Here is a 15,502-nt window from a genome sequence, read left to right on the forward strand (position 1 = left end):
TTTTATACACATGCAGGTGGAGGCAGCAGCACACAAGGTTTGCACCTCCCTGCAGATGCCCCAAAGCAGTCCCAGCCCCAGACATTTTTCCTAAAGGCAAAGCTGGCTTGAGGAGTCCTACTCCACTTTTAGCCCCCTGCTCTGACTCTGATGGTCACCCATCAGCTGCGTTGCTGCAGCTCCTCGGTGGTGGCACAGCCTGACAGACCTCTGTGTCAGAGCAGCTGAGGGACAGAGGAGCATAGTGGAAAGGAGAGGGGGAACTTCTGAAAGGCAGCTTCACTGCTGAAAAATGTTTGAGGAGCTCTGTCACCAGCCAGGCTGCAGGTGTGTTTCGAGAGGCCTCTTTGGAAATGGGATTTCATGTTTCTTTATCATATGAAGATTTTGACTGGCAGCTTTTAAGCCTGGAAAAGCGACCAGCTCCTTGAAAGGTCAGAAGAGGCTCTTGCATCTGCCTAATCTTACCTCCTATCGAACAGTACAAACAAGCAAGCCCAGACACTTCTGCATCACTTAGGGAGCCACCCAGTTTTAACTGAATGGCTTACAGTAAGGGAGTGGTGACTCGCTGTTATCTCCCCCACGCTCCAACACCAGCCCAGTGAATTAAGAGTGCCTGCTAATTACCAGAGGTACTGATAATTAAGTGCAAACTGTGGCCCCAAGTGTTTGCAGATTTACTGTCCGGTGCCCTCCTATGAAGAGGAACCCTTTTATAGCCAAAGAAATCAGCACCCCGTGACTGGTCATTTCCATCTGCCTTGTACAGGAATCCTGACCAACAAGTTCACAGAAGTCGGCATCTGTATTCAAACCCGTAGAACAGCGGAGAAGGAGCCTTCATGCTGGATTTGTCAGCAAGACATAGACATCCTGGCTGCAATGTTCATGGCGAGAGACAAAAATTTTTAAAAAAGGAATAGCAAATATATTATATATATATATACATACATACATACATATATATATATATATATAAAAACAGGAAACAAAATGCATCCTTGCACTGCTGCTATATGCTGGAAATGAATAGCAAACAACAACACCAACAAACAAAGCCAACCCTTTGCAGATAAATTGAAGAATTTACTGGATTGGTGATAAAATAAGATTTAAAAAATCCTAATAATAACAGTAATATTGTTAATAATACAATAAGCCACCATCTTGCATGTTATATTAAAGGATACACAATCATGAGATCATTTGTTGCACACTGAATGGAAAGGAAAACTGCTTTGCAACAAAGCAAGAAATAAGCAAACTGAAATAAAAACCCACAAGCAGAAGCAAAACCATTCCCCACTCTGAAAGAAGAGAGAAAAACATTGGATTTATTACCTTAGAGTTATTTTCCGATTCACAAGTGTCGTTTTGCCCTTCTCCTCATTCCATGCTGGTTCTTTTGCATCTTTTGGGGTTCTGTTAACTCTTCCCTTCCCTTTCTTATCTTCTTCTCTGTGCACTTGTCCAGCCTCTTGTTCTCTGAAGGTTATTTAAGAATGGATTTCATTTCAAACAAAACAAATGATACGTATATGGTTTCTCATTTATAAAAAAGCAGCCTGTAGGGGTTTCATATGGATGTGCATTTAAGTTATGTATATTATTATATATATATAACAAGGGGGGAGGGAGGGAACAATACTGAAATAATTCAACAGTACTGGTAAATTTGACAACATTTTTAAATTATTAACTCTTTGATTGACTATGGTTGGTGTATTTTGAGACTCTTAGATCACACATGGGACTCTCACTCCCGCAAGAAGAGAATGGGGAAGGTTTCAGCCACTGCTGTTTGCGAGGGAAAGGGGAGAGGGCAAGAGATGGGAGATGTCCCACCAGCTGATCTGCAGTGTATGGTGGTTGGATTTGGAGGGTCAGTGGTGGACTTGGAGGGGCAGGGAAGGAGGTTGAGGCTGCAGCTCTGGCAGCTGCAGGCAGAATCATCTCCCCAGCCCCTAGCCAGAGCCATGTGAGTCAGCTGGGAGCAAGGTGGCAGCTGCAAGGTTGCACCCATTGCTCCTTTCCAGCCCACTGAACTGTGCTGGTGGTTGGAGTGGGTTTGCTTTGTTTCTGGATCCCAGTAATGAAGTTACTTGAGCTTTGTAGCAGGGTTGAAGGCAGAGGGGTTGTTTCAGCCCTGCCTGCCCCACTGCCTGGGTTGTGATGGTAAGGGCTGCCTGAGGCACTGTGGGCTGGTGACAGCGATGGCAGTCCTTCCACCAGCCTGCCTAGGGGTGGGCAGTGGAGAGACTGTGCTGTCTCCATCACTGCAGAGCATCCCCAGCATGCCAGGCTGGACCAGAGAGCCCAGGCCCTCTGCATAAGAAGGTGCATGTTGAGGAGGTGTCAGTGGAGCTGCTTTCCCCCGGCTCATCCCAGCTCAGCATTTAGCCACAGGCTTCCTCTACAGCTGCCTTTGGAAGGGGATCTTGGGCCAAGCCCAGGGCCTCGTACACTGTGAACCAGGCAGTTAGGGTAGACCTGGAACCAAAATCAGAAAGGAAAGGAAATAAATGGGTTTCCTTCTTGGAATCATCTCTAGCTCCTGTGGAAACAGAAGGGCCCACAATTCTGCACCATTTTGCCTTTAGTCTCCCACCCCTCACACAGACTGTGCCCAGAAATAGGTGTGTTTTGTCAGGTCCTGCAACGGCTCGGAGGATGACAGCGAGCAGGAGAGCCTGTACCGTGAGGATGTTGTGGGCAGACCCCGCTCACTGCCTTTGATGTCCCAGGAGAAAGCCTGCTCCCTGGCAGCCAGGGTGCACCAGTTGCTTGCTAGTACGGCTCCGTAAAGTCTGTTCTTCTGGCAGAGAGGTTTCTTCTGCAAGCATAAAAGGCATGAGCACAGGCTGCTCGGGAAGCAGACAGAGCTGCTGGCTGGCGCCAGTGCTGCCAGGTCGTGAGCATCTCCCCAGCTTACATCCAAGCGCCTTCAGCTACTTTTAAAGACTAGGCCCCCAACCAAAAAAGAGTTAAGGCAGTTGCAAAGAGGCTGATTTTCTCTCTTTCCTTTTTTCAATTCACCCAAACCAGCTGTAATCAGCAGTGGCACTTTCAGAGAGAGGTGGTGGTGGAGGAGTTGTGGTCTGCACATGGTGCTGGTGTTCATCAGCACACTGTGTGTTTCATACTTGGAGGAGCCCACCTGGCTTTGATGCCTTTACAACCTACCAGAAGCTACTATGAAACTAGATACTTGCTTTTGACATTGTGTACAGTTATAAATTTGATGGTTACTGTTAAAATCAGTGGCCTTACAGAGTTAGACTTGATGTGCGCTTGGACTGAAATGAGTTCCGTTTGGAGTGAGCAGATCCAGTCCCTGGCTTCCGCAGTGTGTTTGATGGGTGGTGGTGTTTAAAAAACTTAAAAAAAAAAAAAAAGAAAAAAAAAAGAAAAAAAAAAGAAAAAAAAGGAAAGAAAAAAGCTCACTGCTTGTTTGCCTGGGGAGGTGTGGGTTTCTGCTGCTCAGCAACAACTGAGGCCCCTGTGGGCTCAGCTCCCCCAGCCTGCTCATCACCTTGCCTCCGTTTCAGACAGCTGATCACTGCTTGTTTTCTTCCAGGGGCCTTTCTGTTGAAAGGGGTGGGAGACCCGAGTGCCTGTTTTTACCTGATCCCACAAATTCATTCCAAACCTGGCCTGCGATTGCCTGAGTAATAATAACAGTAACAATAATATTTATTTTTATTTGAGAAGCACCTTACCAACCAACTGCAATGCCTCTGTTGTTCCTTCACTAACTTTCCTTTTCTCTTCCTTTGTTCTCCCTCTCCCCCCTTCAGTCATACTCCTTTTAAGTGCTTGGTGGTGTATGCGTGTGTGCTCACTGTTCTTGTATTCAATGAAAGTGAAATAAATGTGTTTGATGCTAAATCAGCTTGGGGCTTCAGTGGACTCTTTCCTACCAAGGGGACAGACAAGTGAAGGGGGAATCTTGCAGCCAGGGTCTCTGCACACGGATATACTGGACTCTGCTCTGCCTAAAGTGAAGATGCTGCCAGGCTAAGTATTGCAGCTGGTGGAGCTGGCAGTGGCTTCATGTGGTGGCTGCGACCCTCATATGCAAGTGTGTGGCAGTGGAGGTGGTTGTCAGGATGCTCAAAACACAGAGGAGGTGGCAGCTGTCCCTGAACCTGGCTGTTCCAGAAGGGAGGACGCGGTGCTGTGAGAGCATCTGTCCTGCTGCAGGGCCTGCTGTGTCTTTCCTGCTGAGAGGGTCTCCATGCGTCCGTCCTGCTGCGGGGCTCTCGGTCCCTTTGTCCCATGGCAGGGCTTTTGGTCCCCCTGTCCCATGGCAGGGCTCTCATCCCCGGCTGGGAGGATAGGGCCTCGGGGAGTGGCTGCCAGCGGGGTGCCGGGGGCAGCGCGGCCGCCTCGGGGGGACACTGAGGCTAAGGGGAGCAGCCGCCGGCCGCGGGGGGCCCAGGGGAAGGACAGCCGGGGCTGGGCCTCGGGATCCGGGGCTGAGCGGGAACTGCGGGCCGCGGGCGGGACCTCCTGCAGTGCGGGGCCCGGCACCGCTCGGAACGGCCCGGAAGGGCTGTGCCCCCGGAACGAATGTGCCCGGAGCGGCCGTGCGCCCGGGCGCTTTCCAGAGCGGACCGTGCGGGCTCGGCGGCGGCGGCGCGGCGGTTCCGGGCCGGTGGGAGCGGCCTGCGCTGCCCATGGCGGGCCCGCGGCTGGAGCCCGAGCTGGCCCGGCAGCTCTTCTTCGAGGGCGCCGCGGTCGTGGTGTTGGGCTTGCCCGAGGGAGCCGAGTTCGGCATCGACTACAGCGCCTGGACCGTGGGGCCCCGGTTCCGCGGCGTCAAGATGATCCCGCCGGGCATCCACTTCCTGCACTGCAGCGCGGGGCGGGCGGGCGGCAGCCGGGAGACGGGCCCGCGTACCGGCTGCTTCCTCAGCCTGCAGCGGCGGGAGCGGCGGGTGCTGCGCTGGGACACCTGCAGCGAGGCAGTGGGGCTGGCGGCGCCGGCCGCGGGCGAGGCCGAGGCCTTGGCGGAGAACCTGCAGGAGATGGACCGGTTCCTCGGGCCCTACCCGTACGAGACCCTGAGGAAGTGGGTCTCCCTCACCAGCTACATCAGCGAGGCGGCGGTGGAGCGGCTGCAACCGGAGAGCGGGCGGATCTGCGCCTTCTCGGAGGTGCTGCCGGTGGCGGCGGGGCGGCACGCCAGCGAGCGGGCGGAGCAGCGCCGGCCCCGCTTTGACGCCGAGTGCCGCAGCTACGCCGAGGGGCTGGCGCGGCTGCCCCGCATGGAGCCCAGGGCCGGCACCGAGATCAGGTTCACGGAGCTGCCGAAGCAGACGTACCCCGACGGAGCTACTCCGGAGGAGATAACCAGGCACAGCATGGACCTCAGCTACGCCCTAGAGAGGGTGATCCGCCAGCGGTACGCCGGCCAGGCTCTGGAGCTGCTCGGTGAGTACCGCCGTCGCCCCGCACCGCCCCCGTGGAGAATGAAGTCATTTCTCTGCGAAGGGAGAGCCCCGGGACGAAACCCGCCCCTGCTCCGTGTGCCCTGCGCCCTCGGCAGCTCTCTGGGCTGCCGCTCGGATGTCTGTGGGGTTTTAGCAGCTGCAGGGCCCTTTGGCTCCGGACACCGAACACCAGCCTGTCACATCTGCCTCTCTCGCTCCAGGGTGCTGCTCTTGCAGCCCAGGTCGCCTCAAATTCAGTCAAAAGTAGCAATTACAAGTGGCCGCAGGTTGTGTAGAGGGGGCCTGTCATCTGGCACCAGCCTGTTAAGCTCTGTCATCCAGAGTTCTCACTTATGAAGCCCTGGGAGCATTGAGTGGGCTGAACATCACGATTTTCAGATTCTCGTTCCCTTTCGGGTAGTGAGGTGGTATTGGGCCTCCCAGCAGGCAGCTCCCACGGCAGTAGCTGGTCCTTTCCCTGGCTGGAGCTCAGCTATGTGCTGCTGGTGACTCTGTGGCAGAATTTGGGCTTTGCCAGCCCAAGGGCTGTGGCTCCCAGTCGCAGGTCTGAGTTACCCACTAGCCTTTTCTGACAACTTGTGGTATGGATAAATATGAAATCTATGGAGGTCCTGGAGTGTGGTTGTGTTTGTGGCAGGTTGGAGGGAGGACTTGGGAACCCAGCTGAGCTAGAGCCTTGAGGCTGCTGAGGTTTGAAATTGTATTGCCTTTGGTTTTCCTTTCTTCCATTTTCCCTGCATTAATGTTGTAAAATTTATTCTTTATTGAAATTAACAAAGACAGTTCTAGGATATACAAGGAATGAATTATCATAGGAAATGACGATGCCATCATTCTGGCAAAGTACCTGATGCTAAGCGTCCAGTGAGGTGAACCCTGGCTCTTAATTCAACAAGATAAAAACATCTATTAATGTACTGCTCACCTCTCCCAGTGTTCCCACAGCCCTTGCGTTCAAGGGCGGTAGCATTTGCACTCCTGTGTGGCTCTGGAAATCCAGGCACAGGTGGACTGAATGCTTGCAGAATAACAGCAATGTCTGATTTCTTATTTGGGTATCATTTTGAGAACATGGATGACGGTGGAAGGCCTCAGGTGGCTGTTTATCATCTTTGGGGAGTGATTTTACAGGCAGACTAATTACAGTTACAGGTGGACCTACCTGATGATCCTTTGCATTTTATCCAGCTGGAGAGCAGAGCATTAGGAAATAGTGTTCGGAGTATTGCTTGCTGTTAGCAGAATCACTGGAAGGGCAGAATGCGTGTGCAAAAGGCAAACCTGGAATTCTATGCAGTCATTTGCAGCATTTTTGAGAGGACACATACCTTGGATATGTTTTCAGTCTTATGTGTGTTTTGTTTTGTTTTCCTTTGCTGAATATGCACAGCTGAGTTGCAGTTTGCTTTCATCTGTTTCCTGATTGGGAATGTATATGATGCATTTGAGCACTGGAAAAGGCTGTTAAACATCCTGTGCCGATCTGAAGATGCCATAGGGAAGTATCAAGACCTTTACATCAACCTAATTTCTGTGCTGTATCACCAGCTCAATGAAATCCCAGCTGACTTTTTTGTGGATATTGTCTCCCAGGACAACTTTTTAACCAGCACCTTACAGGTATGTTTGCAACTATCTCTTGAAAAATGGGAGTGGGAGGAGAGGCCGTATTTGAGCAATATTTTAGGAGAAGCTGCAAAAGGAATTAAGTTACTGTTGAGCTGCATGGGAGATAGCGAGACTAAGCACGTATCTAAGCTTGTTTTTTTCTTTTACTTTTTCCCTGTGTTAGTTACAAAGAAATGCCATTTGCTTGTTATCTCAGAGTGTGACCTGTTCCAGCTATGCCTAGAAGAGTCTAATGCAGTATAAAATTGAGTTAGTCTGCATGCAAAGAGGCCAGAAAAGTGAGGCAACAAGAAGAAAGGCTATTGAAGATGGCTGCAACAGAGAATGAGGACTATGTCTTTTTTGTTATGTTTTCCTTGCAAGTAGTGCTGAAAGTAGCCTGCTACACTGGCATGAGTCCTAGAGTTCTGGAGTAGTACATCTAATGTGACTGAACTGTACTGGCATACTTTTTCTAAAATTTTTTGAGGCCTTTGACTACATAAAGCTGTACAGCTGTAAAAGAGGCTGAGAAAGTGCAAGATAATATTTGTTTATTTTCTCCCAATCACCATTCATCCTGTAAATAAAAACCCCAAAACTTTGGCATAAGAGACTGATGATGCTGATTTTTGGTCAGCTTGAATAGTACGCTTAGTGTGCAGGGAAGTTGCAGCGAAACCTTATTGAGCTTAGGGCATTGGTAGTATTTAAGAAGCTTTTCCATTCCTGTTAGCCTTAAGCAAAGCTGAAGACTTCCTATAATCAAGTTGTTACGCAGAGGGAATTTATGGTTAATCCATACTGCAGAAAACACTGCTCCTACTGAGACAGGCATAGGCAAATCTGTAGTTCAGCACTAGTGAAACCAGTTACTCCCACTGATTGTAACCATGCTAACATTTCAGCAAACAGACTAAGCAAAACTTGGTTTAAAAAAAAAAAAAAAAAAAGGCCCAAACCAGATACACTGGTGATGCTCAGCAGTGGAAACTTAATCCCAGCAAAACCAGTATTAAGTTATGTTGCAGGTGCTTGATGCAAATTGGTAGTATCTTCTCCATTCTCAGGGAGTGGTTACGTTTCTCTGCTTGTAACTCCCAAGTTCTTGCTGTAGATTTGGGGAGGGTGGAGGTGTTTGTTTTTAGTTTGCTGGGTAAAATTTTATGGGAAGCATTGCTTTTAACAAATTTTAACAAAATCACTTTCTTTTTTCTGGAATTTGGATTCATAAAAGTCTCAATTTTTTTAAATCTTCATTTTAGTTGCTGGGTTTTTTTCGTCATTACAGGACTGGAGAGCCTACCTCTATTTGCAGCACGCTTGCAGAGCAACACTTTGCAAGTGCCAATTTACAGCAGTACAATGAATGTGTCAAATGGCCCTTCTTTCCATCTGATGGGAATTTTGGGAGCACCCCGCCTTGATGGTTATCTTTCCTTTTTGGATACCTGAGTCTTGTATGCCCTTGGAATTCATCAGTCTGTGTTTTTGACTTAAGAAGCCGATGCCTTTAGGTGGCTGTGCTGTCTTCAGCGATAACTGTTAAGCCCTAGCAAGAGTCACCACATTCCTAGTAACAAAGAAGAAATTTGTCTTACGGTTGAACTGAGCCTCTCCTTGCTAAAAGCTCTTTTCTCTGTTCCTGTGGGATTTCCCTGATGTGCTGAAATAGTGCCAGGGAACCTCTGGGACTTACCTTACCCAGTCAGTTTAGGTACACAGCCATCAGACTTAACATTGTCTTGACTGGGTGTGGGCAGGTACAAAACGGTGTGTGTGGGGGGAGTGTATTATCTCTGTTAGCTTTTGCTCAGCTTTGAATGCAGCAACTTTATTTTTGGAGTTTGATCCAAGGCACGAAGAGTACAGCATAACCTCCATTGAATATGCAGCCCTAACAATGCTTAAAGAAAAAAAAATTGATTAAATTACTAATTTAATGTGAAATTCATTGAGGAGAAGTGGGAAGTATAATCTTTTTTTTTAATAGCAGCCTTGCTGTGTTAGAATTCTGTTATAAAGAGACAGTTTCATGGTAGAATGAACAAGGAAAAGGCAAATGATTATAAAGCAATGAACTTTGCTTCTCATTGTCAGTGTTTTATCCAGCTGTCAGTAAGTCTCTCCCAAGTTAGCGCCTGCTTTTTCCCCTGGAGTGCTTTCCCTTCACTTCCATTGTGCAGTCATTTTTTTTGGCCTTTGAAATACAAGTTTCTTCCTGTGGAAATGAATTCTGGATCACAAGTTCTGAAGAGGAGCAGAAGCAGGCTGATGAGAGATGGACTCTGTGGCTGAGCCTTGTTTGTTGATATACAGGTGCTTTAACTCCAAAGTGCTAACAGAAGCTGTACATTTTGTGAAAAGTTAATGGATCTCTGTGTGTTTAGGTGATGGAGGGGAGCCACCCTTAAAGGTTAGTCCAGATTTCAGTGCCCTGTGTTCAAGGGAATGGCTGTGCTGGGGGTAACTGGATCTTTTCCAGAGAGCTCCCATTTGTCTCTTACCTTCAAGGTCATTTTAGTAAGTTTCCTCTGTATCCTAAGGTGTTGGTGTTACCATATTACCAAAATACTTTGAGGGATCTCCTGGTCCATGCAACCATGAAAAAGATGGATATAATTACCTGTTGGCCTTTTGGACACATGCTGTAAAATCGGCTTTGTGGCAAATGAAAACTGACAGTCCTTTTTTTGTTGGGTTTTTTTTTTTTCCTTCTGCTTAGACATTTTTCTCTGTTTACACTTCACGTATTTCGGAATTCCATAGTACATATTAACAAAGTTATTACCTTAGTGCAAATATTTCTAACGCCGACTCAGTGGAGTGAAGGCAGGATGTCTGTCTTGGCTGTGGGGTGAGAGGAGAAGTGTGTAGGCTTTGTTTACATAGCCCCAAAGCTGGAGGGTTTCCAGGGTGGTAGATCCCTTACCAGCGGCCTAACCTGAAACGTTTCCTGGTTGATGACACCTCTGTAGGAAAGAGACGCACAGCTTGTGCCATGGCTGAGTTTTTACTGACCTCTGCTCTTTTCTTTTAGGTGTTTTTTTCCTTCACGTGCAGTGCTGCTGTTGATGGGACCCTAAGGAAGAAGGCTGAAAAATTCAAGGCTCACCTAACAAAGAAATTTAAATGGGACTTTGAGGCCGAGCCTGATGATTGTGCTCCCATAGTGGTAGAACTTCCTGAGGGTGTGCAGGTGGACTAAGCACAATGCTTGCTTGGAAACAAACAGCTTTTTAAAGTCACTCTTTCTCCATATCTTTTCCAACCATGCCAGATTCCTAAAGTCTGTTTCTGAAGTTGTCTCTGCTTTCTGCTGTAGAAGCAGATGTGGAAAACCCAGGAAGATTCCTAACTTTGTGAGAAGACCAGAATTATTGGAGGAGTTTGTCATATGGCTGCTTTGGACACCTGGGTTTTTTTCCCCTAGCTCTTCTGCAGCATCTCCTCGTTCTGTACTCTGCTCACCTCTAGATCCCTGGTCCCTTCTGTCCTCCTGGGCTGGAGGTGACCCCTGTTTGGAGAGCATCTGTGGTTTACACTTGAAGCCTTTGCTGCTCTGATTTGATGCTTCCTGAGCGAGGAGTGTAAGCCCACATGACTGGTCACTGCAGCTTTTGACAGCCCAAACCCAGGCTGTGACCTCCTGCATTACAGGGGTGTAAGCACAGCTGTTTCAAAACTGTGTTGGATGCTTCTGCTGGTCACTGTAATTTATTGCAATAATCTGTTGTGGAGGAGGACTCAAAGCCACAGCAAAACTCCTCCCATTTCATGCCCCTAATCCTGAGGTATCTTATTCCTCCCATTCTGTTAAAGCCTTTTGTATTTACTGCTGACACTCTGTTTAGCCTGACGTAAAAGAAAGTTAACCGTTTGCTAACAAGAAATAGAATTATTGGGCAGCAGTCACCCAGGTCTTAAAGAAGAGAGCCAGCGTAAGATTAAAGGTCAGACTTCCACATGAACTGGATCCTCTGTTTTGTTATAATTGGAAATAGTATTTTCACTGGTGGCAGTCTCTTCTTCCTCCCCATTTCCCATGAGTAAGCTCTAAGAAAACTTGTAGTGCTTGTTCAGAGCTGCACAGGGACTTAGTCCTACCACTTGCTTGTTACTTTCTTGGCTGTTAGAGTCCTTCAGGAATTTGTATGCATGTCTAACAAGATAATGCTGGTTTTTAGTCTTTTATAGTTCAAAATAAATCTCGAGAACCTTGTCTACAGAAAACTTTTGTATGAATGTGGTTTTTAGTTATTTAGCCAAAGTTTACAGTACAGTGACACTGCCCTCTCTTTCTTATTGGAATGTTCAGTGTCCTCAGAAGTAACACCACAGTGGTATCTGTGACATCCAAGTGAAATGGTACATGGCACGGCAGGAAGCTCAGTGTGTTCTGGGAAGAAGGTATGTGATGTGGTGTTTCCAGATAATCTGGAACTTGCCACGGGAATCGGCTGTCAGAAGCCCTGTCTGCTGCTCAGTGCTGTTTCCTCCCTTTCCTCAAGGGCTCTGCGCTCCATTACTCCAGTGGCTTGGTTTGTCCAGTTTAAACAGACTCCGTATTGAGCACAGGCCCTTAGGCAAGTGTTTTGTTCTTAAGTCTTTCTTACCATGCTTTCTTGTCCTGAAGACCCTAGAGGTCTTTTGTACAGTGGTTTGTGCTCTCCTCTTGTTGTCTTGCCCTTTGTATTCACAGGCAGTGCTGTCTTTCCAGTTGCCTGTTGGACAAATCATTTGTAATGAATGGTCCCAACTTTGATGAAAGATACCTTTTTGGTTTGTTGGCTCTTTGCACCAACCTGATGACAGGTTTTGTTGTTTTGGAGCAGAACACTGATCACTGATGTAAGCAGCGAAGGTAGCAGAGAGCCTGGGGACCTGCCTGTCTGGAAGGGAGAGGAACAGTGCTCTGGGTCTGCAGAGGCTGCAGACCAGGCTGGCCAGGCAGTGTCAGTGCTTTCCAGGCTGTCCTGGCAATGCTCCCAGTTGTTTGATGGGTAGGTTCATTTGAGTGCGTCTTTGTTAAATCTCAAAAACAATAATGGAAAATTCAGTTCCAAAGTATGTAGTAGTCAGGTTCCCATAATGACTGACATTTATAGCAACTGAGAAAAAAGAATGTAATTGTACTTCCATTGTGCTTTTTTTCATTTTGCAAGGTTGTAATAGGGAGAGGTAATATCTATTATTAGACGCACAAAATAGATGAGGAAGAAACAGGCCTTAGGGGATGCAGTCCCTTTGTTAGGTATGAAACAGAAGCAGCAAACTTTCAGCTAAATACAAGGTGAGGTGTTCAGAATTTAACTATTATAGGACTCAATTACACCCTTTGAGGGAAAAGGGAAGCTGGTGCATAAGAATCAATGTATGTTGGATGCTTGCAAGGGTGGAGTTACAAATTTGGGAGGGAAAAGAGTGCTGCTGTTCCTGTTGAAGTCAGCAGGAAGGAGGCTATAAAAGGAAAGTGGTAACATGTAACAGAAGGAATATTTTCTTGCCCTTACGTAGCCTTAGGCCAGCTATCACTATGATAACACTACTCCTTCTTGCAGCTAAGATGAATATAATGATCTGAAAGCAAAAGCAAGATTGTGTGTGTGTAAATACGCATTACTGCCAGCTAATGAAGTGTAATATGTGATGTGTTTGCAACACTGATTCAGCAATGAATTAGGGTCAGGACAAGCGGCTTTTGGTGCGTTGTGAAGTGGCACTGAAGCATGAGGTACATTGGCCTCCTGCTTATGTGGAGAGTTGTCCAGCTGCCAGAATTGTGCAAGTGAGGCAAATTGGCATCATTCCTCTCCTGTAACATGTGCTTTCACTGCAAATTCTGCTGGAGCATGGGCCCTGCTTAGCCCTAGGTGAGGCTAATCACTTGTGAATCAGCAGTGGCATGAGCTCACCAGTGGATACCCCCAAAGATGCACTGTACACGGCATTTGCAATGTGAAGCCCAGTGGGAGTGTATTCAACCCTGAGAGCTGCTATTCTTTTTTTTTTTTTTTCTTATCCCCCCACCCCCGCTTTCCCCATAGGTTCAGTAAGGTTAGCCAAACCAGAGTTTTGAGATTGGGTGATACGTGCTCTGTGCGGGGCCTCTGTGTTGTCCTGCACCACATTGCTTCTTGTTTCATCGACCTTGCAAATTCAAAGATGTGGGATATGTTGCCTGAGGCTGTAGGAAGCCACCTTCCTGTCCCACTATTGTAGCACACCTGGTTTTTTTTATTGGGAAGAGAAATGGCACATCTTGCTCTGTCAGGTCACGCAGCTTCCTTTGCAATTTCCACCATCCAGCTGCCAAAAAAGCAGACAGACCACTTCTGTCTTTTTTCAGGTGGATTGCTGCCGATGATTTCAACATGTCACTGATGAACATCCGCAGTGTAGTTTTGCAGTTCAGATTGTGGTTTTGTGTGGCAGCTGTCTCAGCAATGCTTTAACTCCTGTGGCAGCAAGGCTTGCAGACCTTGAACATCACCAAGTTCACACAGTGTTGGATGTTACCCAGACATGCAGAGGTGGTGGTCCTGTTCCGCAGCTCTGGTACTCTAAATGCAAACTAAAGGTGAAAGGAAGCAGGTGAGGGAAGCTGTAGAAAGCTGTCAGTGACTCTGCAGCTTGTTAGTGCTGTGGTTTTAAATCTGAAGTGAGCCCAGGGTTTATTATGTGAACCAGCAGCTCCCTTGGTGGTTTCACTTTTACTGCTTAAGGATAAGTTGAATTTTTGGTTATTTGCTCAATGTTTTCTTACGGTAACCCTAGTCATTCTGTGTTCATCTTGTTTCAGTTAAAGTCTTTTTTAATTCTTATTAGGCTTTTCTAATGTTAGTATTCTACTGTTATTCTTCTAATCCAGAAAAAACAAACAATAGATATCCATTTGGCATTTGGGCCTCTAACAACTCACAGGAGCAAGAGATTTTTCAGGGTCTCTTAAACTTACACCACGTTTGTTTGGAGCAATGTTTACTCCTGCTTTGATAGCTGGACATAGACCATGCCAGCTGCTGCAGATGGAATGGCTGGCACTGAGCTCCTGGGGTATGAAAAAAGATGAAAAGGGACATCTCGATTCCTTACTCTGAAAAAGGAAATAATCTTCTCCTGGTAGCGCTGTTCATTGTCGAACGAAGCTACGACAGTGGCTTACTCTGCAGCCCTGTTACTATAAAAGGGCTGTGCTGGAGAATGGTCATTCCTTCCCAATGCGCGCAGATATTTCAGAGCTATTTCTGCTCCCCGTCTGAGAACGTGCCCCTCCTGTCCTGCTGGGGCTGCCGGGCAGAGCAGTGTGAGATCTGGCAGTGCAGGAGCACTTCCCCGGGAGGCAAGTGCTGTACAAACAGCAGAGTAGAGCTGGAGCATGGGTGGGAGGATGCTCTATAAAGCATGGGCTGTGCTGGAGCCTGTAATTAATGCACAGGAGGCATCCATTCTGCAGGGGCCTCATTAAGAGAGTGTAAATGAGCTGCAAGGCAGCCTTAATACAAATAAACTCCAAATGGGTTAATCAATAGGAGGAAAAATCCATATACACAGACTGTCAGAGCTGCTGCTTTGGGTGTGTTGGTCGAACTTGCTGCCCTGCCTGCCTCGGTGGGCCTGGCTTCGCTTGCTCAGAGGGCTTCGTGTTGTCCCGAGGAAGGGGCCGCTGTCAGGGGCAGCAGCAGAAGGGGGTTGCACAGCTGCAGCCCAACCTCTGAGGTGCCAGGTCTGCCCCTTGCTCAGGGGCTCGTGCTGCAGTGGCACTTGGCACCTCAGCCTGAGGGGCTCCGCAGGTTTGAAACAAAAAGGCTGTGCTCGTGCTCCTGGTGGCATGGCTGCGCGCCAAGCAGCCCTTGCCAGCACTCGGCTTTGAGCAGGCACGAAGCAAGAGGGAGAAGGAAACAAGAGGGTGAAGTTCTCGTCTCATGCAGCCATCGAGAGGGCTGTGCCAGTGGCCTGGCTGGCAGGTGGTAACTCCCGTCCTGCCTGGGATCAAATGGGATGCTTAGTTGGAGCTGCGGCCTGGTTCTTTTTAATGAAGCTATCTTTATTTAAACAATGGAAGTCCCTGTGAATTCTTTTTCAGGAGCCTGTGTTGGGTACCCCAAGTAATTCTGTAGCTGGAAGGTTAGCAGTGGCGCAAGTTACCGGTGGGACTCTTCCCTTGCTGTGACAGTTCTTTACTGAACTGGTAAGAAGTGTGTTTATGTTACAAGTGCAGTCCTGTTAATGATGAGTTTCTACAGCTTCCCCCCAAAATACCTTGTGGCCTGGGAGGGAGGGGCCACTTGCCCTACCTTTTCTGCAAAGGTTCCGTGAGGAGAGCGTTACTGGCAGGAGCACAGGCTTCATCACGTGTTTTAAAACAAACTTCTCCATTAAAATTTGTTTGGATTGAGAAAGCTGCTCCTTTGCAGAGAAGGGATTTTCAGTGG

The 15,502-nt window shown here is 47.9% G+C and overlaps 2 protein-coding genes across 10 annotated transcripts in view; both read left to right on the top strand.

Moving 5' to 3' along the window:
* Positions 1–3,895, top strand: part of EPB41L1 (erythrocyte membrane protein band 4.1 like 1) — a 62,856-nt gene extending 58,961 nt beyond the window's left edge. For all 8 annotated transcript variants that reach the window (XM_055813970.1, XM_055813974.1, XM_055813976.1 and 5 more), the window contains one exon: positions 773–3,895. In XM_055813970.1, coding sequence (XP_055669945.1) covers positions 773–781 — 9 coding nt within the window. In that variant the 3' untranslated portion in view covers positions 782–3,895. The remainder of the gene's footprint in view (positions 1–772) is intronic.
* A 717-nt stretch (positions 3,896–4,612) lies between these two features.
* AAR2 (AAR2 splicing factor) lies at positions 4,613–11,300 on the top strand. 2 transcript variants are annotated; one of them, XM_055813980.1, is made up of 3 exons: positions 4,613–5,439; positions 6,850–7,079; positions 8,359–9,153. In XM_055813980.1, the coding sequence occupies exons 1-3, from the start codon at positions 4,683–4,685 to the stop codon at positions 8,434–8,436; spliced, it is 1,065 nt and encodes a 354-aa protein (XP_055669955.1). In that variant the 5' UTR covers positions 4,613–4,682; the 3' UTR covers positions 8,437–9,153. The 2 variants fall into 2 exon arrangements, with proteins under 2 accessions (XP_055669955.1, XP_005229378.2); XM_005229321.4 differs by lacking the exon at positions 8,359–9,153 and adding an exon at positions 10,108–11,300 and having other exon boundaries at positions 4,618–5,439.
* Positions 11,301–15,502: the final 4,202 nt, after the last annotated feature.

The sequence above is a fragment of the Falco peregrinus genome, chromosome 9 (assembly GCF_023634155.1).
Source record: "Falco peregrinus isolate bFalPer1 chromosome 9, bFalPer1.pri, whole genome shotgun sequence".
NCBI classification, from domain to species: domain Eukaryota; kingdom Metazoa; phylum Chordata; class Aves; order Falconiformes; family Falconidae; genus Falco; species Falco peregrinus.

What these genes read in the sequence shown, in the direction of transcription:
- AAR2 (XM_005229321.4), top strand. Translation starts at nt 4,683, where the DNA reads ATGGCGGGCCCGCGGCTGGAGCCCGAGCTGGCCCGGCAGCTCTTCTTC. An exon ending in CCAGGCTCTGGAGCTGCTCG is followed by an intron (nt 5,440 to 6,849) that starts GTGAGTACCGCC and finishes GAATATGCACAG; the next exon opens with CTGAGTTGCAGTTTGCTTTC. An exon ending in TTTTAACCAGCACCTTACAG is followed by an intron (nt 7,080 to 10,107) that starts GTATGTTTGCAA and finishes CTTTTCTTTTAG; the next exon opens with GTGTTTTTTTCCTTCACGTG.